The sequence below is a fragment of the Rhodamnia argentea genome, chromosome 1 (assembly GCF_020921035.1).
Source record: "Rhodamnia argentea isolate NSW1041297 chromosome 1, ASM2092103v1, whole genome shotgun sequence".
In the NCBI taxonomy this organism is placed as follows: Eukaryota; Viridiplantae; Streptophyta; class Magnoliopsida; order Myrtales; family Myrtaceae; genus Rhodamnia; species Rhodamnia argentea.
In genome coordinates, this window is record NC_063150.1 from 1717129 (window position 1) to 1736127 (window position 18999).

The following is an 18999-nucleotide window of genomic DNA, read 5'->3' on the forward strand; positions in this document are numbered from 1 at the left end:
TTTTTTAATTCAATCGTGTAATTTTGGTTTGTATTTTGTTTTTTTAATCGAAGGTTTGTACTTTTTTTTTTTTTTGGGGCAAAAAAGGTTTGTACTTGATTTGGCACCAATTTTTCCAGTTTTAGTTCAATCCAATCCACATACTGAGTCTGACCCCAAAAAAAAAAAATTCCACATTCTGAGTACGGAGGGAGATAAATGGAAGCAAAAGAAATTGTTGAGGCGGGACTAACATCAATCATCAGATCGGCGGCCGGAGGCATGTTGTCGTCGGTTTCGGTCATTGACCCACAATTCAAACTTTACCAATCGATGTGGACGAGTAATTGCCATCCAAGGTCATGGGAGCCACAATGGTAGCAAAAGAAATTGTTGAGGCAGGACTAACGTCGATCATCAGATCGGCGACCGGAGGCATGTCGTCGTTGGTTTCGGTCCTTGACCCACAATTCAAACTTTACCAATGGACGTGGACGAGTAATTGCCATCCCAGGTTAAGGGAGCCACAATGGTTGCCGCTGTGACATGGAACACAATCACATCGTTACGAGGAGCCCCATTACTCGAACTCGACCGTCTTTCCTCATTGTGCCACGCAATTTGATCGAAACAAATTTATCTCTTATGATCAATACGGTCTTCTGTCTTGGAGTAGATTAGTCTATATTTTCCTCTAATCATACTTCTAATTGGCAGGTCACGAGGAGCCGTAGACATCATCAAATAAACAAAATTAATTACATGTTAATGTAAAAAATATCGTGTGTTGTAAACCACCAATTAGGAAAACGGTCGGATGATCTCGAACTTGGAAACCGTGGCCCTAAGCAATCTGCCTGGCTTTCATAGTGACATAAGCTGTTACCTTACTGTCGGGTGATGAAATAAGTATGCCATAATGTGAATCCAAGGGAATTAAAGTAAAGAGATGTGCTTATAAATCAGATATGGTGTTTTCCTAAATAGTCGCGGGGAGAGTTGATCTCATTATGTGCTAGCTAATTGCTCGGTGAACATCAAGCTTTTAATTCAATCCCCTATATTGACGGGTTTTTTTTGTTCAGACCGTAACATGAAATCAATCAATAACCCAATAAAAAAAAAACAGCTAAAAAATGCATCATTATTGAATTTATTGGTTTGATTCGACTCGGTTCAGCTCGGACTATACATTTCCTCGGTTGCAACCTTCTAATTCTCAAAGTACTTTACTTTCATAAAACAACATACGATGAGAGGATTCCTTGACGATTCATGCACCAAGGTTAGGAACTCACGGGTAGGGAATGTTCCCCTGTAGTTATACATAAGTTTCCAAATATACCAGCCTCCCTGACAATCGGTTCATCTCAATGTCCCTACACTTGCAAGTTTGTAAGTGACTCCTAGGGACTGTCTCGTCTTCACTTATGATCCCCGCCAACCCCAACTACCCAAACGGCAAAATCCCACTTCCTCGCTGTCCCCAACAAGATCCCCACTCAAAGAAACCAGAGAGAGAGAGAGAGAAAGAGAGGCATGCCCAAGCTCAACCCTAAGCTCAGCTCCATCACTTTCTTCCACCTATCCCTCCTCTTCATCCTCATACAACTCACAAACTGCAATGGGGTATCCATGCTAGGCCTCAGTTCACTGAGAAGCAGCAGTCTTGATCTTCTTCTGGAGAGGCCATCATGCTTGGAGGCCGCCATTGGTGAGTGTGTGACAGAGCCAGAGATGGAGTGGGAGATCAGCCGGAGAGTGCTGGCGGCGCAGCAGAGCAACAAGAGGTACATCAGCTACGAGACGCTAAGGAGGGACGCGGTGCCGTGCCAGAGGTCGGGGGCATCCTACTACAATTGCCCAGGTGGGCAGGCCAATCAGTACAACAGAGGGTGTGCGATCATCACTGGGTGTGCACGAAACGTCAGAGACATCAAGACTTGAAAGAGTTTCATCTGTGAGAGAGAGAGAGAGAGAGAGAGAGAGAGAGATGGTGATGTGATCATTGCTCTGTGATCTATTTGAAGTGGTGACACAACGTTATCGTTTTGATTTCGCTCTATGAAAATAAAGAGAATTTGGTGTTTGGTCTTTCTCGGCTTGGTGTTTTCAGCATTTTTTTTTTTTTTTGTATGCTATAAAACAGGACAATGTGCCATCATCAGTAATCTAATTACATGTTTCTCTTGCCTAGAGTTACGTACTACCGTTACATTTCCAAGGGTGTGGGCATTAAGGACTTCAATTTTTTGTCTGTTTCCAGCCTCCGGAGAGAATTTGTGCTTGAAGAATAGAATTTTTTTGCTGATTCATTTCTTCAAATCAGTTTGTCTAAGGACAATGTCATTGGTTTGTGTATTTTCATTCTGTATAAGCATATATCACAGATCTACTTAGGCCGATGAGAGCGACATCAAACATTGGAGCACCGTTGATCCACAATGTAACAAGTACTCAAGGAGATTCCAGGCAGCCAAGGACTGGGACCGGAGCATGCGTCTTTTCTCATTACGACTACTCACTTGATTGTCCAGGGCCAATTGGAGTGTGCCGAAAAATCACATGAGAAGTTTGTTTCACCGCTCCTATGTCCCCTCCAGCTTTCTGCATATGTATATGACAAAGCAACAGAGCCAGACTGTTAGTCTTCTGATAACATCTGCACGAACAGATTTTGAGCTTTTGCAATTTCAAATGAGAAGGCAGGAAGCCCCGGCTTCGGATGGACACGACACATTCTCAAGGAACAACATGGATTTTGCAACAGAAAATGACAGGATTTCATAATTTTACTTACATTTGCATAGTCCAGAGTACACTTAAGTTCAATGCATAGTCATTTACAGAAAACCCTCATGTGGTCTCCTAACTAAAGAACATTACACGGAAAATGCATTTCAGATCAACATTTAACCCAGTATAACCCTTGTCGAGCACACACCTCAAATTCTCACACAAAAAATTACTCCAAGTGTCATCATTGCACTTTTTGACATGCCATCTTTACTGAAGTATGAGCATGAGTAGCTCCACAAATCCAAGCAATGAGAAAAGGCGAAAGTAGAAAAGTGAACATACATAAGCTACTAGAAAGCTCATGTCCATCCAAGGAAACGAGTCGCAACATATACTTCACATGAATTCTGAGAAGACATCTACCATATGAGGACAGAATCTTCATCTTCAATCAAATATCTCCTGGGCTTCAATTATACTGTGCTGACTGATAGTGTGATATAAGAAGTTAAAACAATAGCAGCAATATGACAAATTGAAGCAATGGGAGTCAACAAATTCAAAAACTTACTGATCATCCTTTGAGACACGATAATATTTCTCTGCATGCTGTCGCTGACCAATAAGTTGCGCAAACCGTTCATCATGTGTGATGACAATCAGCTGAAAATTCTCCTGTCCCTTCCTGTCCTCCATAATTCTGGAGAAAAACAAAATAAAATGAGAGATTGCAAGCTGTGGTACAATAACCCCAACATGATACCTTTAATGCTAACCCATTTTCACCAAAATAGAACAATGATGATACCTCACAAGTGCTGCTGCAAGACTTTCAGCATTAGGACCATCCAAATTGGTAGTTGGTTCATCAAGTGCTAGAATTCCACAGTTGAGGCAAAAGGTCTCAGCTAAAGCCAAGCGAATGATTAGCGAAGCAAGAACCTGAAACCAATTATAGCTGTAGATTATCTCCCACACAAACAGCATAATAAAAGTAGACAATGTGATCTCTTCTTAGTTGTGCACCTTCTGACCAGCACTACACCGCCCTCTCATTTCCAACTCAGCATCACCAGTTTGCATGAGAACCTGCATAATTGTCAAAATTTATGGGTGAGAAGTCTGACGGAACAGATTAAATAAATATAAATAACAAAAAGTTTGCATGCCTTGTAGCTGTATGATCGAGTCCCAGCACCTTCAGAGTCCGAGTGTATTCTGATGTAGTCGATATCTTGTCCCCTATAAGTTTGTTGCCACAATTCCCTTATAATTTTATTAATTTCTTCCATTTTCATAGTGTGGAATCGCATAAGAGCTCTGTCAAAGAAAAGTATCATGGTCATGGTCATCAGTAAATAAACCACTTGTAAAGACAAACAAGAGCCTTCGCAACCATTGTCAAATGGCATAAGAACATGTCCCAGGAGAAAGATTCCTTGGCTAGGGAAAGGACGATAGAGTTAAGCACCATTCACAAAACTAATGTTAAAGGGAAGACAGGATCAACAAGGAAAAAGTTAAAAATGGCTAATAGAACATTTTATTTCTCCTTTTGCGCATTTAAGATAATGCCACATAGATTCCAAAGGAACAAAGCACTGAAAGGGTGCCCTCTTTCTCAAGAATGTCAAGAAGAGAACAAACAAGATCCCAGTTGTAGCTACAACTGAATATATAATCCAGGGAAGCTTCTATTGCTACCAAGCATGTTTTCTCCAGCAAAGGTGGGAATAAGGTCATGTCGCAAAATATTAAACCTTAGTTGACTAGTATGTTGGAGTAAGAAGTTCATGAGAAGTGGTCATTTCCACGCACTTGAAGCCACGGGAAGGCAGCGCTCTAACAACAAGAGTTAATTAATTTGAGTTAATGCACATGATATGGAAAAGTGAGGATTGAGAAAAATGGGCACACATGCAGCAGGGAGAAACTAGGTATGGACAATTTAAGCACATTTGGAAGGTTGCCCAGCAATATGTTGGGAAGAGACCCAAAAAGAGACAAAGGAGTTGAAAGAGGTGCTCGTAAATTTGAGAGACCTCTCTTTTGCAAATGAGCTCTTTGTGCATTAGGGTATGCACCCCCTTGATATCTCTTTTATGAACATTTTGGCTTTCAAAACGAAAAATTGTGGCCAGCGTCTTCGGGGTAGGGAATGTTATCAATAGAAAACACAAGAAAATAGTCTACAAACATTATACCATCGTCAAGGAGCTACACCCTCACCAACCACTTAATCTGCTGTTCTTTGAGGACAGAATCAAATATTTACTCATCTCAGGGCTTTTCCGTCTTCTTTGCTAAAAACTTTGCTAAAGAAAAAAAAACTTATGGCTGCATAAGCTCAGCAGAGTGCCTTTCTTCCCACATTCAAGATTTTTTTGCCAGTTAAAATCCCTAATAATTCCTTACAGCACCCAGGGGGCGCAGACCCATGTTGAAAAAAAGAATGAGCTCACAGCCCAAACTAACCTTTACAGCAATATACTAAGCTATACCAAACTGTACATGAGATATTGGTTTCATAGTTGCTGAGCATATGGCTCAAACAGAAGGAGAAAAGTCAACAGCTGAAACATTAAAGTTTAAAGAGAAACGAAGTACATATATAGAGGGCTCACTTGTCAAGGGCATTGTAGTATCTGTCCAGATCCTTGTTTGCCATCTCTGTGGTCTGACAGAATTTGGTTCATTTGTAATCCAGTTAAGAATATAAAAGAGGATACCAACTACTATTCATAAAAAACTTACCTTGAGCTGTATTAACTGGTCAAAATATCGCTTGTCGATGTCTTTGTATTGGGCTTGCTTAAGGTCTAATTTATTCTTAGAAATGTTGCTCTGATAGACGGACATGGTTCCTTGACACCTGTTTAACTGAGGCAAGAAGAAAAATGAGGAACTAAGTAGTATTACTGTAACATTTCAATCAGAAATATATATCCATTATAGCAAATACAAGCGTAAGTTAAGCATGAGACTAATTCAAGGAAAGACAGACAAGGGAAACGAGAGGCTTAAGAGCCCTCTCGTCTCCATAAAGAAGGACTACTGCTTATCAAACAAAGGAAAAGAATAATAATCCCCTTGACCGAAAACATCTTCAACACCCAGCTAATGCAATATAGGAACAGAACTGCACGTCTCTGACAAAGAAGCACATTGTATGATGGATTGAACAGACCAAAACACCCACATAGAACCACAAGCTGAAGTATTCCCCTTCAATACTCTATCTCATCAATGCCTCTAGCATCAGTACAGGGGAAGCAAGCATATATTCATCAGTATTGGTTTCAACATCTTTGATGATGACGAAGCCCACCACAGCATGCAACCCCAGGCCTTATAAATATCTCTAACCTAGTACATTAGATGAAACACGAATCAAAACCCAGGTGGGTGGCCCAAGATAGAAGAATTTCATCACAAGTATGAATACCTCAGAAAGTAGCCTCTCTCTTTCTTGTGAAAGTTTTCCAAGTTCAGCTTCAATGGTAGAAATGCCACCGATTTTGAGTATTCTGTCTTCTAGTGATTCGATTTCACGGGTGAGGTCATCTACTTCAGATTTTGTCTTTCGGTAATTTAGGTTATCCTCAATGTTTCTTCTTAGTTGATCCTGATTCCTCATTAAGTCCTTACTTTTGGTAAGTTCTTCTGAAATTTCTTGCTTCCTCTGATCACAACCTTGGAGCTGAGATTCTGATACAGCTTGCTTTTCTTGCAGCTCTTTCAATCTTTCTCCTTTCTTGAGATCATGGTACCTAGTATAGCCAGTCTGCTGATTAATTTACAGGTCCTGGGATTTCACACAACTATCACAAAATTCAGAAGAACATACTCCTTGATTTTGGAAGATAATTTGAGTAGTGAATCCACTTCTTGATGATAGCTTCTTTTCTGTTCAGCCTGTTCGTCGTACTCCTGATTAAGTTTAACCTTCAAATCATTGTACTCGTTCAGAAGCCTCTCTCTCTCTTTGGATATATGACCAAGAGACTCCATCAAATGCTGAAAGCAGCAGAAAGAGAATGAAAATCGACAACAGCATAGAGATTGCAAATCATTTGTAAGAAAGCAGCAAGTAGCAGATAAACTTCATACATTAAAGTATGCTTAAGCAGCAAGCTCAAGTTATAAAGACCTATAACATTGAAAAGAGAATGTACATAAAGGATGAGCACATTCTTTCTGTTACTATGGGGTCCTGGGGCACAAGGAGATTTTACTCATTGGAGTCAATTAGGCGGTGTGTGGACTTTCACGCCTCTCCATGGTGCTTTCACACTGATAGAGTTTTGGTAGGACATGTTTCCCGTGCAGTCAACAAAATTCTCCTGAGCAGAGACACAAAGAAAAGGATTCCAATATAGAATTTCCGTATATCCACAAGAAAAGTTGAAGTGGAGAGATTTCCTTATTGGGCATGTCGAAGAATCAGGAGAAGATCTCGGAACATCAGGAGAAAATCTTGGGATATGATTTCTTTTGTTTCCCTTTATTTTATTTTCTTTATTTCTGAATTCTCAAGATTAGGAAGTAGGAAATCTTTTCCTTTTCTGCCTTTATTCCCTTTCTTTAGCATAGTTGTCCTAAACTCTATTTATGTATAATGTTCTCTGTAACATTGTGAAATTAAGAAATAGAAGAAACTACTTTTCTTCTTTGAAATCAACAGGGCACAAAAGGGATGCCAATTTATGTACAAAAGACCTTGAAGCAAAAAGGAGCTCGATTACAAGAAAGAATCAACTGTAATTGTAGATTCACTCCATAAGTCTACTTCACGGTCAAATCATTTTACTCTATCCTGGGGAAAGGAAATCTCTATAAGTAGACTACCTTCTCATCGAAGTCAAGTTGATTTTTCTCCTCCCACAATCGCTCTAGCTCCTCTTCCGCCTTTTTGACATCACGGAGCGTATTGGCTGCTTTCACTTTCTCCTCCCTCAAAGTGTGCCAGCGAATTTGAATGTTGGATAAATCATTCTCCATAAACCTTTGCTCATCCCTGAGCTTCTCTAATTCATTCTGCAGATTATCCCTAGACAGGGAGGTTGAGCTTTAATGTTAGAACCATGAGCTCGAATCAAATTTGCACGCAGCTATTAGTATCAATAAGCACAAGCCGCTACAACCAAACAACATCAAGTCAAGTTGGCGAAGAGAGACTGAATAATCAGACTTCCATAGCCCAATTTCGCCAGACAACTGATACATAAAGTTTGGGGTATCTCATGCACATGTCATGAGAAGAAAGGAAAAGAAGCAGAAAGAGAATTTAAATTAAATAAATAGTGGGACGTCATGTACTTAGTGCTCTGCAAAGCATTCAGCTCCAGTTGGATCTCTTCCATAGTTCTCACACCTTGTCCCCGGAAATCAAGCTTATATTCCAAATCATCAACTTGCTTCTGGAAAGTCTGGATCTCTTGGAAAAGCCTGTCGGCCGTATCAACGGGTTGCAGCAAGGCCTCAACTGACTCTTTCTCAGATTTTATTTGAGCCAAAACCCCTAGCACCTGTGCTTGCGAAGTAACTTTAAATCATCAATAAAACAATATTCATGCAGAGTTAACAATAAAGATTGGAAATTGGATATGAATAGTGGTAACTTTTTGTGTAAATCAAGAATCAAAGTGAGAAGTAGATTTCTGTTTCCTTTTGCAAAAATTATGTGTGCAGATATTCTTCTAAAATAAGCCATTCTGTGGCCCATAAGAGAGGCGTTACCAGGAGAATTTCATTATGAGCATGCTGCTTGACTTAAAAATGGGATGATTCCATAATTTTCAAATTTTACACTATTGATTTCTAATAGCAAAAGAGGATTAAAAGCTAGATCTCAAGAAGAGAATAGATGATTTTCCCTGCGAACATGATTAAGACCTGTGTAAGGATGCTTTTTTCCTTGGCAGTCAGTGATGGAAGCATCCTGTCATGTCTGTATAATTTCTAAATATCTCCATTTCCATGCCCAGGGCAGAGGCAACACCATTATCGATTCACTAGCCTCTAACATGCCTAGCTGTGTAATAACACAACCCCTTTGTTATGAGGAATGACACCCACTTATGTATTCATGTAAAGTTAAATATTTAGTATTAACGACTTATACTAATAGGGGCTATGCAGATAACACGTAGCAGTAAGCATAGGACAAGAAGTCCACAAATAGGCACCCAGAATCAATCTCCTAAGGATTTTAGACTAACTAAAGCACTCGAGAATATCGTACCCAAAGTACATACAAGCTGAGATAACCAAAGAAAACAGACGAACAGAAAGTTACTGCAACTTCACTTTACTAATGCACCAAGCAGTCAGCACTTAAGTGACACCCTATCCTAGCCAGTCCAGGAACTTAAATCCTGTATCAATTCAACAAGAGCCACAAAGACTGTTTCTCACGTCATAAGTACCCATCCGAGATGCAGACCAAACACATACAGCTCTACCTTAAGTTGTCCTAGATGATTATGAGAATAAAATAACTAAATAAGAACTCTATAAAGCACTTCCTTTCCTACCAATTAATCAGTTATTATCTGGAATAGTAGTACAAATCAGTATTCCTCAGAGGTCAGAAGGCAGGAAAGAGGAGATACCTAAGGACTTCATCCTGCATGCATAGGACAGGAGGCATCTACAACTTGTAAGCAACACGTGACTTATTAAACCTAATGGACTGAGAAACATCATCGTATCTCATATAAAAAAATCAATAAGTAAATTATTCTTTATGTGCAAACGCACTTGAGAAATTTGAATACAAAAATTTCACACAGGAAAAAAAGAAAAAACATTTCAAAGATGATGTCAAGAATCCTGAAGCCAATCATCTTAAACAGAAAGCATTATTGAGCAAATGGTAAGAGAAGAGATTATTACATCATCAAGGGCCTGGGACTTTTGATCCAACTCTTTAGTAAACTCATCCAAGCTTCTTTTTGTATGAGGGATCGTTTCCTTTTTAATTATGGTATATTCTTCATATACCACACGAAGCTTGTCCAATTGCTGAAAATATGAGTCAGCATTTGAGGATTCCACAGCCAGAACCTTCATGTGCTCGGCAGAACTAGCAGCCTTCACTCGTTGCTGTAATTTTCAATTGCCAACAGAGTCAAAAGTATCAAGGCAATAAACCCGGAAAGAGAAAAGTCTAAGCGTCAAATTCATATATAAGCAGCTTGTAAGCACTGCAAGAGATATACCAACCTTCTTGACAAAATCATCCTCTTCTTCTGCAGAGAAAGGACGCTCGCAGCAAGGACAAACATGATGAGCACGAGCAACTCTTTCAAAAGGATCAAACATTTGCCTCATACCATCGGCAATATTATGTTTACTGCAGACATCATGTGATGATTGTTAGCATTATCCTCACCACGAGCTTATTTATGATCTTGACTCCAAAATTGTAACCTTTTCTGGACGTCTCTTTTCTCCTTCGCTGACTCCAGTACTTTCAGATAAGCATCAATACCAGAAGATTGCTGATCCAACGAAAGCAGCTTGGACTCAATAAATCTCTTCCGTGCTGCAATGAATTAAACAGGAAAATCCTCATGTAAAGCAACTTGGCCAAGAATAAAGAAAAAGGAAAATCACCACCAATTACATCCAAACACCATCTATTCACCAAAAAGAGAACTTCAATTCTTTCCTCTCCATCCTTCAAGATAGAATCACTAATTTGTTTTTCTTCATCTTAACAGCTATTATAACATTGATCAATGTGGAAAAATTTCCGCTAATTTTTATCACTTAAGCAAGTTCCATTAACTCATAAAGCCATGTCAGGATGACTGCCCTCACATCCTAAAATTTCAAAGTTATCTGAAGTTCCAGCAGTTTACATATTCCAATCCAGTGGAAAGACCAACTTATGCTTCTGCCTGGAGACCAAATAACATTGAACCTGGAAGAGACAGAGCTATTCTTCTCTGTGTAGTCCCGGTGCCCTAAGCATCAAGTACTATCATCCTATATATTTCAAATCGTTGCGATTTAGAAGACTATCATTAGTTTCTAATATTTTCATCTGCAACATATTCTAATGGCTACTAACATTCCAGGAAATCAGACCACCGTGGCCAATATTCAAGCATATGTCAACTTTAGTTGAGCACAATAAGTTCCCACCTATCATTACAAAGTGAAAAGATTTTCTACATTCCAAATCCTTTGAGATTAAGACGGGCTATCGCTAGTTTCAGGTACTTTCAACAGCAACACATTCTACTAATTGTCACTTACACTCCAAAAATCAGACCAGCAAGCCAATATCAAGCATAAGTCAAGTTTATATGTTCGCCACAAAGCATATGTCAACTTCAGTTGAGCAAAATTAGTCCCCAGAACTACAATATGTAAGATGAAAAAACTTCCTACATTCCAAATCCTTGTGATGTTTAGACAGGCCATCATTAGCTTCTTGTATTTTCATCTGCAACATATTCACTTCCTTCTCAGCTTCACGGGATTTCAAGCCCAAGTCATCAAATTCCAAATTAATAGCCCTGCAGTAGGAACATCAACCTTAAGGATGACAAGAACAACAGTGACCAAAGCAACAAATCAACCCTATACCCCAGTTCCACTACATGGATCCTCTTACGCCATCTGAATAGCAAAAACGCTAGACACCTTCTGGAGCACTTCTAAACCATGAGCTAGCCCCATATTGTAATGTATGATGATAGAGCATGAACACAAGGCATCAGGAATAAACAATACAACAACAAAAGTGCCGTTTTTATGAAATTTCCGCCAAATATTTGCATTGAAAATCGCTTCCATATTGTGGCAATAAATCTTGGTGTTAATATCTGATTCCCTAAATAACAAGTTTATGGCAGAAGAATGATTTCACATTGAAGCGCAATGAAGAAATAGTAAACACCTAGCAGGCTTAGGGAATTGCATCCTTCAATAGACAGTATAAGATTTACCAGCAAGTTGGCTTATTGACGAAGTGGAAATCTGGAGGAAGAGAAACACACAATCTTAGAGAGAAAATGTTTTGGTGCTTACAATTTTCCAGCAAAATTGCCTGGTTGGTTGTTGCTTGATTCCATAACCTCAATTGTTATTAATTGCAACTTATGGTAAAATCAAACAGTCAGAAATGTTATGTAGCCATAACTGTTTGTTAGCTTGAGGTTAGCCTTTGTTTAGCAGTAAAAGGTTACTCCACTGTAGCTTTTGTGTTTAGCAGTACATACATACACTCCTCCTCAGACCCCACAATGCAGGGAACCTTGTGCACTGTGACCCCCTTTAATAGTTAGTCAGGGTATACTCGGAGGCAATTAAGATATTTCATGAAAAGGTTCAAGATTTCACCATTGAGCACAATCATGCATATAGGAAATCATATTCAAAAACAGTAGACATCTAAGCATACTCTCAAAAGTGGCTTGACCAAACGGTTGCTCCCTTGTGAGAAAAACTAATGAAAAGCAAAAAAGTTCATAATCACAACCTATCGGTGCAGCGGTGATAGAATCGTGATAACAATTTCATGATTCTCATCATTGGCACACATAAACATGACATAGAACGACCTCAAAGCTTGAGTCATTTCCTTCTTCAAATCCTTGTCAGGTGGAAGCCTCCCTTTCAAGACTCCTCTAATTTTATCCTTGCAATCATCAATTCTGAAACAAAAGGACGCCCAAAGTAAAGCTTCCACTCATTACTAATCACACTAAACTGCAAGGAGCACATAAATGGTATCATGAGAAAGAAAGAAAGAAAGAAAGAAGTTGAACTGTGGAGGAATATCCTATTTACGTTTTTCTGTGTTTCTTCTTGTGATTCTCTAACTCAGCTTTCTTCAATGCAAGTTTTACTCTGTCCTCTGAATCACCCGCCATAATGTCTCTCTCTCTATTAAGCGCCTTAATTTTTTGCTCAATGCTGTAAACCTCGCTCTGCTTCTGCCGTATGTTAGATTCAAATTCTCTTCCAGCAAGCTGGTTTGTCTTCCTCTCGACCTCAATTCTCTGCACACACAAGAGAGAGAGAGAGAGAGAGATTAGATCTGTGTATTTTGCTTCTAACATGCATGGACCCACAAGAGGAGCTAATTATGGCTATGTTACCATGCTCTGCTCCCTCTCATCTATATGAGATAGATCAACATCAGATATTTGGAGCTCAAATGAGTCACGCTCATCTTCCTTTCCTTTGATGCGCTTCAAAAGGCCACTCTGCATAGGATAGAAGTTCAAATGACCTGAAAAAATTAAGAGAGTGATCTGAATTTTGAAAAATCGTGACAAAGCATGTCTTCTAAACCTTGATCTCTGCCTTTGCCTGTTTCTGAGCATCAACATTTTTCCACTGATCATTTGCGTCCATGTACTGATCCCACGCAGCCTTAAGTTCTATCTCATTTGATTTCTGCAAGACAATTTTCCCAATCAGAGTTTTTGTCCCCCTTCAAATAGGAAAATGGAACACTACGTTCAGATAACATAAGGACTTTCTTCTTTTAAGACATTGCTTCTCGATAAACTAGTACAGCTACTATTAGATATGTTCATAGTAGCATTTTAGCAGATCATTGTGTATAGATTCAAACTGACAAATTAAGCACGATGACATAAATACATTCTAGCTAGAAAGACCCAATAGACCATGGAATTAGAAGGCCACCTTTTTATCTTGTAAATCCTGCTCAAGATCCAATAGCCTTGATTTCACTCGATTTGTAAGGTTCATGGCAACATCATTGCCAAATGGAGTATTTGGAAGAGACCCCAAATTATGCCGTGCAAAAAGTTTTTGAATGGTAGAATCTCTTTCACTCTTCAAAGAATTATGAGCCTAAAACAAAAGGTAAAGGAGTTAATATGGAACAGTACAACATCCCAACAGTAAAAATCAGCAACCCACGTCACTTATTTGAGTTTACCTCGGCTTCAGTTTGCAGCCTGCTTATTTCCCATATGCATTCATTGATCGACTTCTTAAGGAAAGAACTTTTTGTCTCAGTGTCATTCATTTCCCTCTCTAACTTCCCGATTTTAGATTCCAAGAGTGCAATTTTTTGATCAAACTTGGTTTTCCACTCCATCAACTCCTCATCAGAATCTAGTTTTGCAAGAAAAACACACACAAAAGAAAGCGCATTCTTTATTAAAGCATCATACAATGTGAGAAACATCTGAAAAGAGAAGATGATGAAAGTAGAAGACCCGAGAGATTTGATACTAAACAGTTGGGTTTTTCAGTGTAGCCCATTATAATGAACAGGGTGTGACCTTTTACAATTGCCACCATACACTCAATATAAATTTAGATAAATACTCGTCAATTCCTCTCAAGCTGGAGCATACATGTCATATATTCAGAGCATATTAGAAGAATCTAATTCAAATGATGACTATGAGGATATTAGCAAATAAATCGGTAACTTGGTCGCTTGAGTTCATAAAGGCTATTGCAGTTCCACCAGAGATCAGGTTTCCTCTAAATAAGTGGCAGTCAATCTCAATGTGCTTAATTATGCCATGAGAACTGGAACTGAAGCTATATGCAGTGTAGTTTGACTATCACAAGCAAATAGCATGGGATCTGCCTATCTGAGGAGCTCCTCAACTAAATGTCTCAGTTACATCATTCACATGTACTTAAAGTCGGCTCTCTGTTTCTTCTCCTTCAATGACCATGGTGTATCTATTTAAAAACCAGTCTGGCTATTAGTAATAGACATTGCCTCTTTATAGAGCATTCTCAATAGAATAATAGACATTACAACAATAGCTACAAGAGTGCTACTTCCCACTGAATATACTCTTAAGACAGACAATCCTGAGCAAAGCTAGGCAGTTCATTCCCAGCATAAGAGGGGGTGCGGGAAACTCAAATAAAGTATATGATTAAACGGATATACAAACACCTTCGTTCTCCTCAGCAAGAGCGGCATACTGCTTCTGCTGCTCCTTAAACAAAGTTCCTCTTTCCGCCGTTTTGGTTGCTATCTGTTCCTGTAGTTTCCTCACATCTTTCAGTGTTACTTCTGTATGATGAATTTTAGCATCCATCGTTTGAATACTTTCTTCCAAGTCTTGCAATTGACTTTTCAAAGAATCTGTTTTTTCTTGATCTTGAGAAATGCTTTCACGTAGCTGTGAACCACATAAGTACCATCAGACTAAAGTCTAATGCCGCAAAAAAGCAAGAACTAAAGCACATCAGGAAGACTATCAGCTTTCACTTAACTACAAATCTAAATGTCATAATTTCTCTAAGAACAGAAGAAAAGAAAAGGAAGGAATGAAAGAATGAGTGCAAGCTCCTTCTCTTCCTTCTCCTGTGAAAGTAGGGAATCTCCTCTTAGGAAAACTAATTTCCAAAAGCTGTAGGATATTGAGACTTATTTCCAATTCGCAAAATACAATAGAAGCATATAGTCAAACCATAACAAGGTTACATGATGAGTAAGTCTGAGTCCATTCTATATGCCCATGCCAAGATTCCACATGTAAAGCAAGTGATATGAGAAAAGTAACTCAAACCTTGACTGCGACTGGTTGCTCACTATCATGCTTAAGAGATGAAATATTTAGTAATGTGAAAATTAATCTTCCAATTTCTTTTTCTTTATCGAGAAAAGCTATTCCTCTGGATTTTAAAACAATTGTAAGGGAATTGTTTACGCTGTGATTAGAAAATCGGGCACATACTTATTGTCAGAGGTTTAATTGCAACTAGCTAGCGCAGAAGAAGTAACCTTCCTAGCCTCCTCCCCTTTTCTAAGATAAAGAAAGTACCGTAAAGTACATCTCAATCTTATAGTACCTTCGGCAAATGCATTGATAACTTCCATACCACTGATACTGCTACATTTTTTTTTTTTAGTAACTGACTGTACTCAGATACATCAAAATGATAGATTCAGATTATGGAATATGGCTTAGGCATGTCACTAAGATGAATAGATGCATACAAAAACCAACCTTGTATGCAGCATCTTTCAACGTCTGGAGATTTTCTAACTTCAACTTGTAAGTTTTTATCTCTTGTGCCTGGTCTTTGTGAAGTTTCTTTATGGCTTCCAAGGCCTTTGTGTACCTATTTCACAGTACATCAAAAGTTACATCCTCCAAAGAATGATCATAGCATTGAGAAAGGCTTCTGACAAATAAAGGTAAAACATAACTACTTTACAGAAAATTCGGTAGACATAGTGCATGCACGTGATTATAAAACTTATTCTACTTGCAGTAAAGTTGCACGAATAGTCTGGAATATACCGAGTAGCAGAGAAAATATCATCGAACTTCTTTTTCAATGTGGAAGGATCTTGCAATGGCCAATTTGCTTCGTCTTGATGGACAAATATAACATTTTCCAGAACAGCCTTTGATACACCCATCAAAGCAGGGATCTCCCGGTCCATATCGGCGCATCTGTAGCTAAGGCAAACTTTCTGCAGCATAAGAGCACATGTGAAATTTAAGCGCAGAGGATAGAAATGTGAAAGGTGACAGCACAAGCAACGTGTTTTGCGAATCCATGGCTTTTGGGGATTCCATACCGTACTTCAAATTTAATTGCCCTCAAGTTACATAATCCAATTGAGCTAACCAAAAAGACAGTGTGTACTCAAACGACGCATGAGAGAAGTGTCTGCTAAACGGATGAAGCGACAATGTAATCAATGTTGGGCTGACATCAAAAGCAACCATCTAGCCACAGAATAAATCCATGAACAGAGAACATTATCTCGATGATAAATCCAAGAAGCTACTACGAAAATGAGCTAGGCGACATACACACCTCTCCAGTGTGAGGATTAATAGTTTGCAGGACGCTCTCGATGGCCTTGAATTCCATCTTTGAGGCCTTCTGCGTCAACTGAAACGACCGAATGCACACAACATCCTTACCAGCCGCCGTCTTGAACCTTAACTTAATCTGCCCCTTCGTCTCCGTTTCTCCCGCCACCTTCAACCACAATCCAAACTATCTCACCCCCAAAAACCCGAAAAAGAAAACCCAGCAAAAAACACCCCCGAAGCCAAACGAAACAAAACAGAAGGCCGAAATGGCAAACCGAGCACCTTCGGGTCGTGGATGAAACTGTGACCGGACCGCGCGTTCGGGGGCAGCTCGCCAGTGCAGCACAGCTTCAAGCACTCGATTATCGTCTGCGGAAACAGCCGAAACTTCTCAGATAAGCTCTCCCAGCCATGAAAGAGAAAGGCGCAAAACACTCGAGAAGAGAGAGAGAGAGAGAGGAGTGGTACGGTTTTGCCGGCGCCATTAGGGCCGACGATGAGGGTCAAGGGCTTGAAGAAGGTGATGACGTGCTTGTTCTCCGGGTCGAAGCTCCGGATGCCCTTGATCAGCATCTTGTCCACCGTACTCATCCTCGCTACTCCGGAGACCCAGTCTCGCTACCGCATGAGAGAGGAGAGTCCGAATCGGAAGAAGAAGAAGAAGAAGAAGAACCAAGGGAGAGAAAAGGGATTTCCTGTGGCTCTGAGGGATAGAAAGGGAACAGAAAAAGAATACATTTAATAAAAGAGTGATTTGATTACAAGATCAAACTTTCTATGTTCCATTACAAATAATATTTATGTGTACATCTTCAACTGTTAACTGAACTCTCAAATCCATCTCAGACATAATCAACTCACACCCAAAAATCATTCTACTTGCAACTCAGGTCCTTTAACGTTCCTCATGTTCTTTCTGACTGTCCATATGTGTGAAGGTGAAAAACTGCAGTGAAATCGAGTTTATATCCAATGCTCCTTGTAACTCCTCAAAAAACGATGCTCCACGAAACTTTGCGAAGCCTCACTATCTGATTAACATACCATTATATCACTTCTTATAATGAAAAGAGCGAATTGATATTGCAAAAAATGTGTAGACTTAGTTAATCGATCAACAATTGAGCATATAACATTCTTATCACTGGACGTCCTCGGTAGACCGATCATAAAGTCTATGGTGATATACTCTCACTTCCATTTAGGATTTTTTTTGGTAATTTTTCCCATCAAAATGCGAAGAAACAAATCTTTCCCATGCCTTTAGTATGCGTGTACATGTTTGCTCCTTAACCAAAGTCAAATTCAAGCAGTTATATTGGTTTTATGTTCCATGTGTCCTATTTATATTTTATTTTATTAATAATGTTGAACAGGCTAGCACCGATTTACAAAGGATTATTCTCGTAAAAGAAAGTTAATTGGTGCACTCATATCACTTTTACCTTTAAATAATTTCCGTGTAACAAAAAATCTCAAACTAGTATTTTTTTTTTTGTTGCATTTATCCAAATTAATTTTCAAGTTACAATAATTTTTAAACCGTTACACCATTGACAAATCTACCATTCACTAAATTGTTGATGCAGAGACACTCATGGCAAACTACTGAAATGTTCGACATGTGACGTGGATTCAACATGGAAATTCAACGTAAATGGATCTCCTAGACGACGTGATTTTGAGGAAGCCATATAAATAAAATGAACTAATATTGAGAAATCCGTTAATTTTTCCCTTAAAGTTCCCTCGTGTTTTCGAAGATTTGCTAAAATCTCTAATTTTGCCCTAAAAATTTTATCGATTGGCACAACCTTATCATTTTGAGATTTTGTGACAAGAAATAGGTTGGGTAAATGTAATGAATGGGTACCGTTGGGGATTTTTAGTTGTACAAGAATTAATTTAGGATAAGTGAAAACAAGTGTATCAATTTGAATTTTTTTTTATATTAACTATTTCAACCCCGATAAGAGAAATATTAGTCTTTGGTTGGTGCACATTTTCCAAAAATTTTACGATTAACAATGCATTCACAGTAGGGGTGAGTAGGTACAATATTCCTTCGGGAAGAATGAAAAATTTCCCCTAACAGCAATAAACTTGAGCTAAAAATACCGAGGAGCCAAATCAAACAACAGAAAAAAGAGCACAAACATCGCCTAGTCCATCCAGCAAAACCCAAGGCCAACAATAGAAGACCATGGTCATTTCCACAGCCGCAAACATGATGCTTCCACAGATAAAACTCCAGAACCAATGTCTAAAGACTTGTCCTTGAGATATTGAATAGGACTAGAAGGCCAAGGACCACTAAATGACTCTATTGGCAAGTATTGGGATTTTACTGTTATGAAAGAGATCAGTCATGACATGGGTCAGATTTGTAATTTGGTTGGCCAGTTTTTTGTCAAATGTCATATAATTGCAGGACTTCGATCGGAATCAACTGTAAACACTCAACTAGGTCAGATTT

General features: G+C 39.0%; 2 protein-coding genes across 3 annotated transcripts; one reads left to right on the plus strand and one right to left on the minus strand.

The window, feature by feature from the left end:
- The first annotated feature begins 1283 nt into the window (after positions 1-1283).
- Positions 1284-2063, plus strand: LOC115743367 (protein RALF-like 24). The gene has a single exon (XM_030678114.2). It carries the CDS (start codon positions 1519-1521, stop codon positions 1924-1926), a length of 408 nt encoding a protein of 135 aa, XP_030533974.1. The 5' UTR covers positions 1284-1518; the 3' UTR covers positions 1927-2063.
- An 898-nt stretch (positions 2064-2961) lies between these two features.
- LOC115743253 (DNA repair protein RAD50) lies at positions 2962-17153 on the minus strand. 2 transcript variants are annotated; one of them, XM_048274515.1, is made up of 27 exons: positions 16992-17153; positions 16806-16892; positions 16522-16689; positions 15996-16171; positions 15699-15813; positions 14639-14867; positions 13652-13830; positions 13393-13563; positions 13033-13137; positions 12837-12944; positions 12526-12737; positions 12297-12389; positions 11122-11249; positions 10153-10267; positions 9946-10075; positions 9616-9825; positions 8038-8246; positions 7567-7768; positions 6566-6735; positions 6164-6488; positions 5473-5598; positions 5343-5395; positions 3888-3960; positions 3745-3807; positions 3527-3660; positions 3290-3418; positions 2962-3205 (listed from the first exon to the last, which is right to left on the minus strand). In XM_048274515.1, the coding sequence occupies exons 1-27, from the start codon at positions 17112-17114 to the stop codon at positions 3166-3168; spliced, it is 3873 nt and encodes a 1290-aa protein (XP_048130472.1). In that variant the 5' UTR covers positions 17115-17153; the 3' UTR covers positions 2962-3165. The 2 variants fall into 2 exon arrangements, with proteins under 2 accessions (XP_048130472.1, XP_030533832.1); XM_030677972.2 differs by having other exon boundaries at positions 3888-4038.
- Positions 17154-18999: the final 1846 nt, after the last annotated feature.

Bases quoted from the DNA above. Each gene is read 5' to 3' on its own strand.
- LOC115743367 (XM_030678114.2), top strand. From the start codon at position 1,519: ATGCCCAAGCTCAACCCTAAGCTCAGCTCCATCACTTTCTTCCACCTA.
- LOC115743253 (XM_030677972.2), bottom strand. From the start codon at position 17,114: ATGAGTACGGTGGACAAGATGCTGATCAAGGGCATCCGGAGCTTCGAC. The intron at 12,738-12,836 runs GTAACATAGCCA...TTGTGTGTGCAG, and splicing joins ATGAGAGGGAGCAGAGCATG to AGAATTGAGGTCGAGAGGAA. The intron at 3,661-3,744 runs GTGCACAACTAA...AATTGGTTTCAG, and splicing joins GGTGTAGTGCTGGTCAGAAG to GTTCTTGCTTCGCTAATCAT.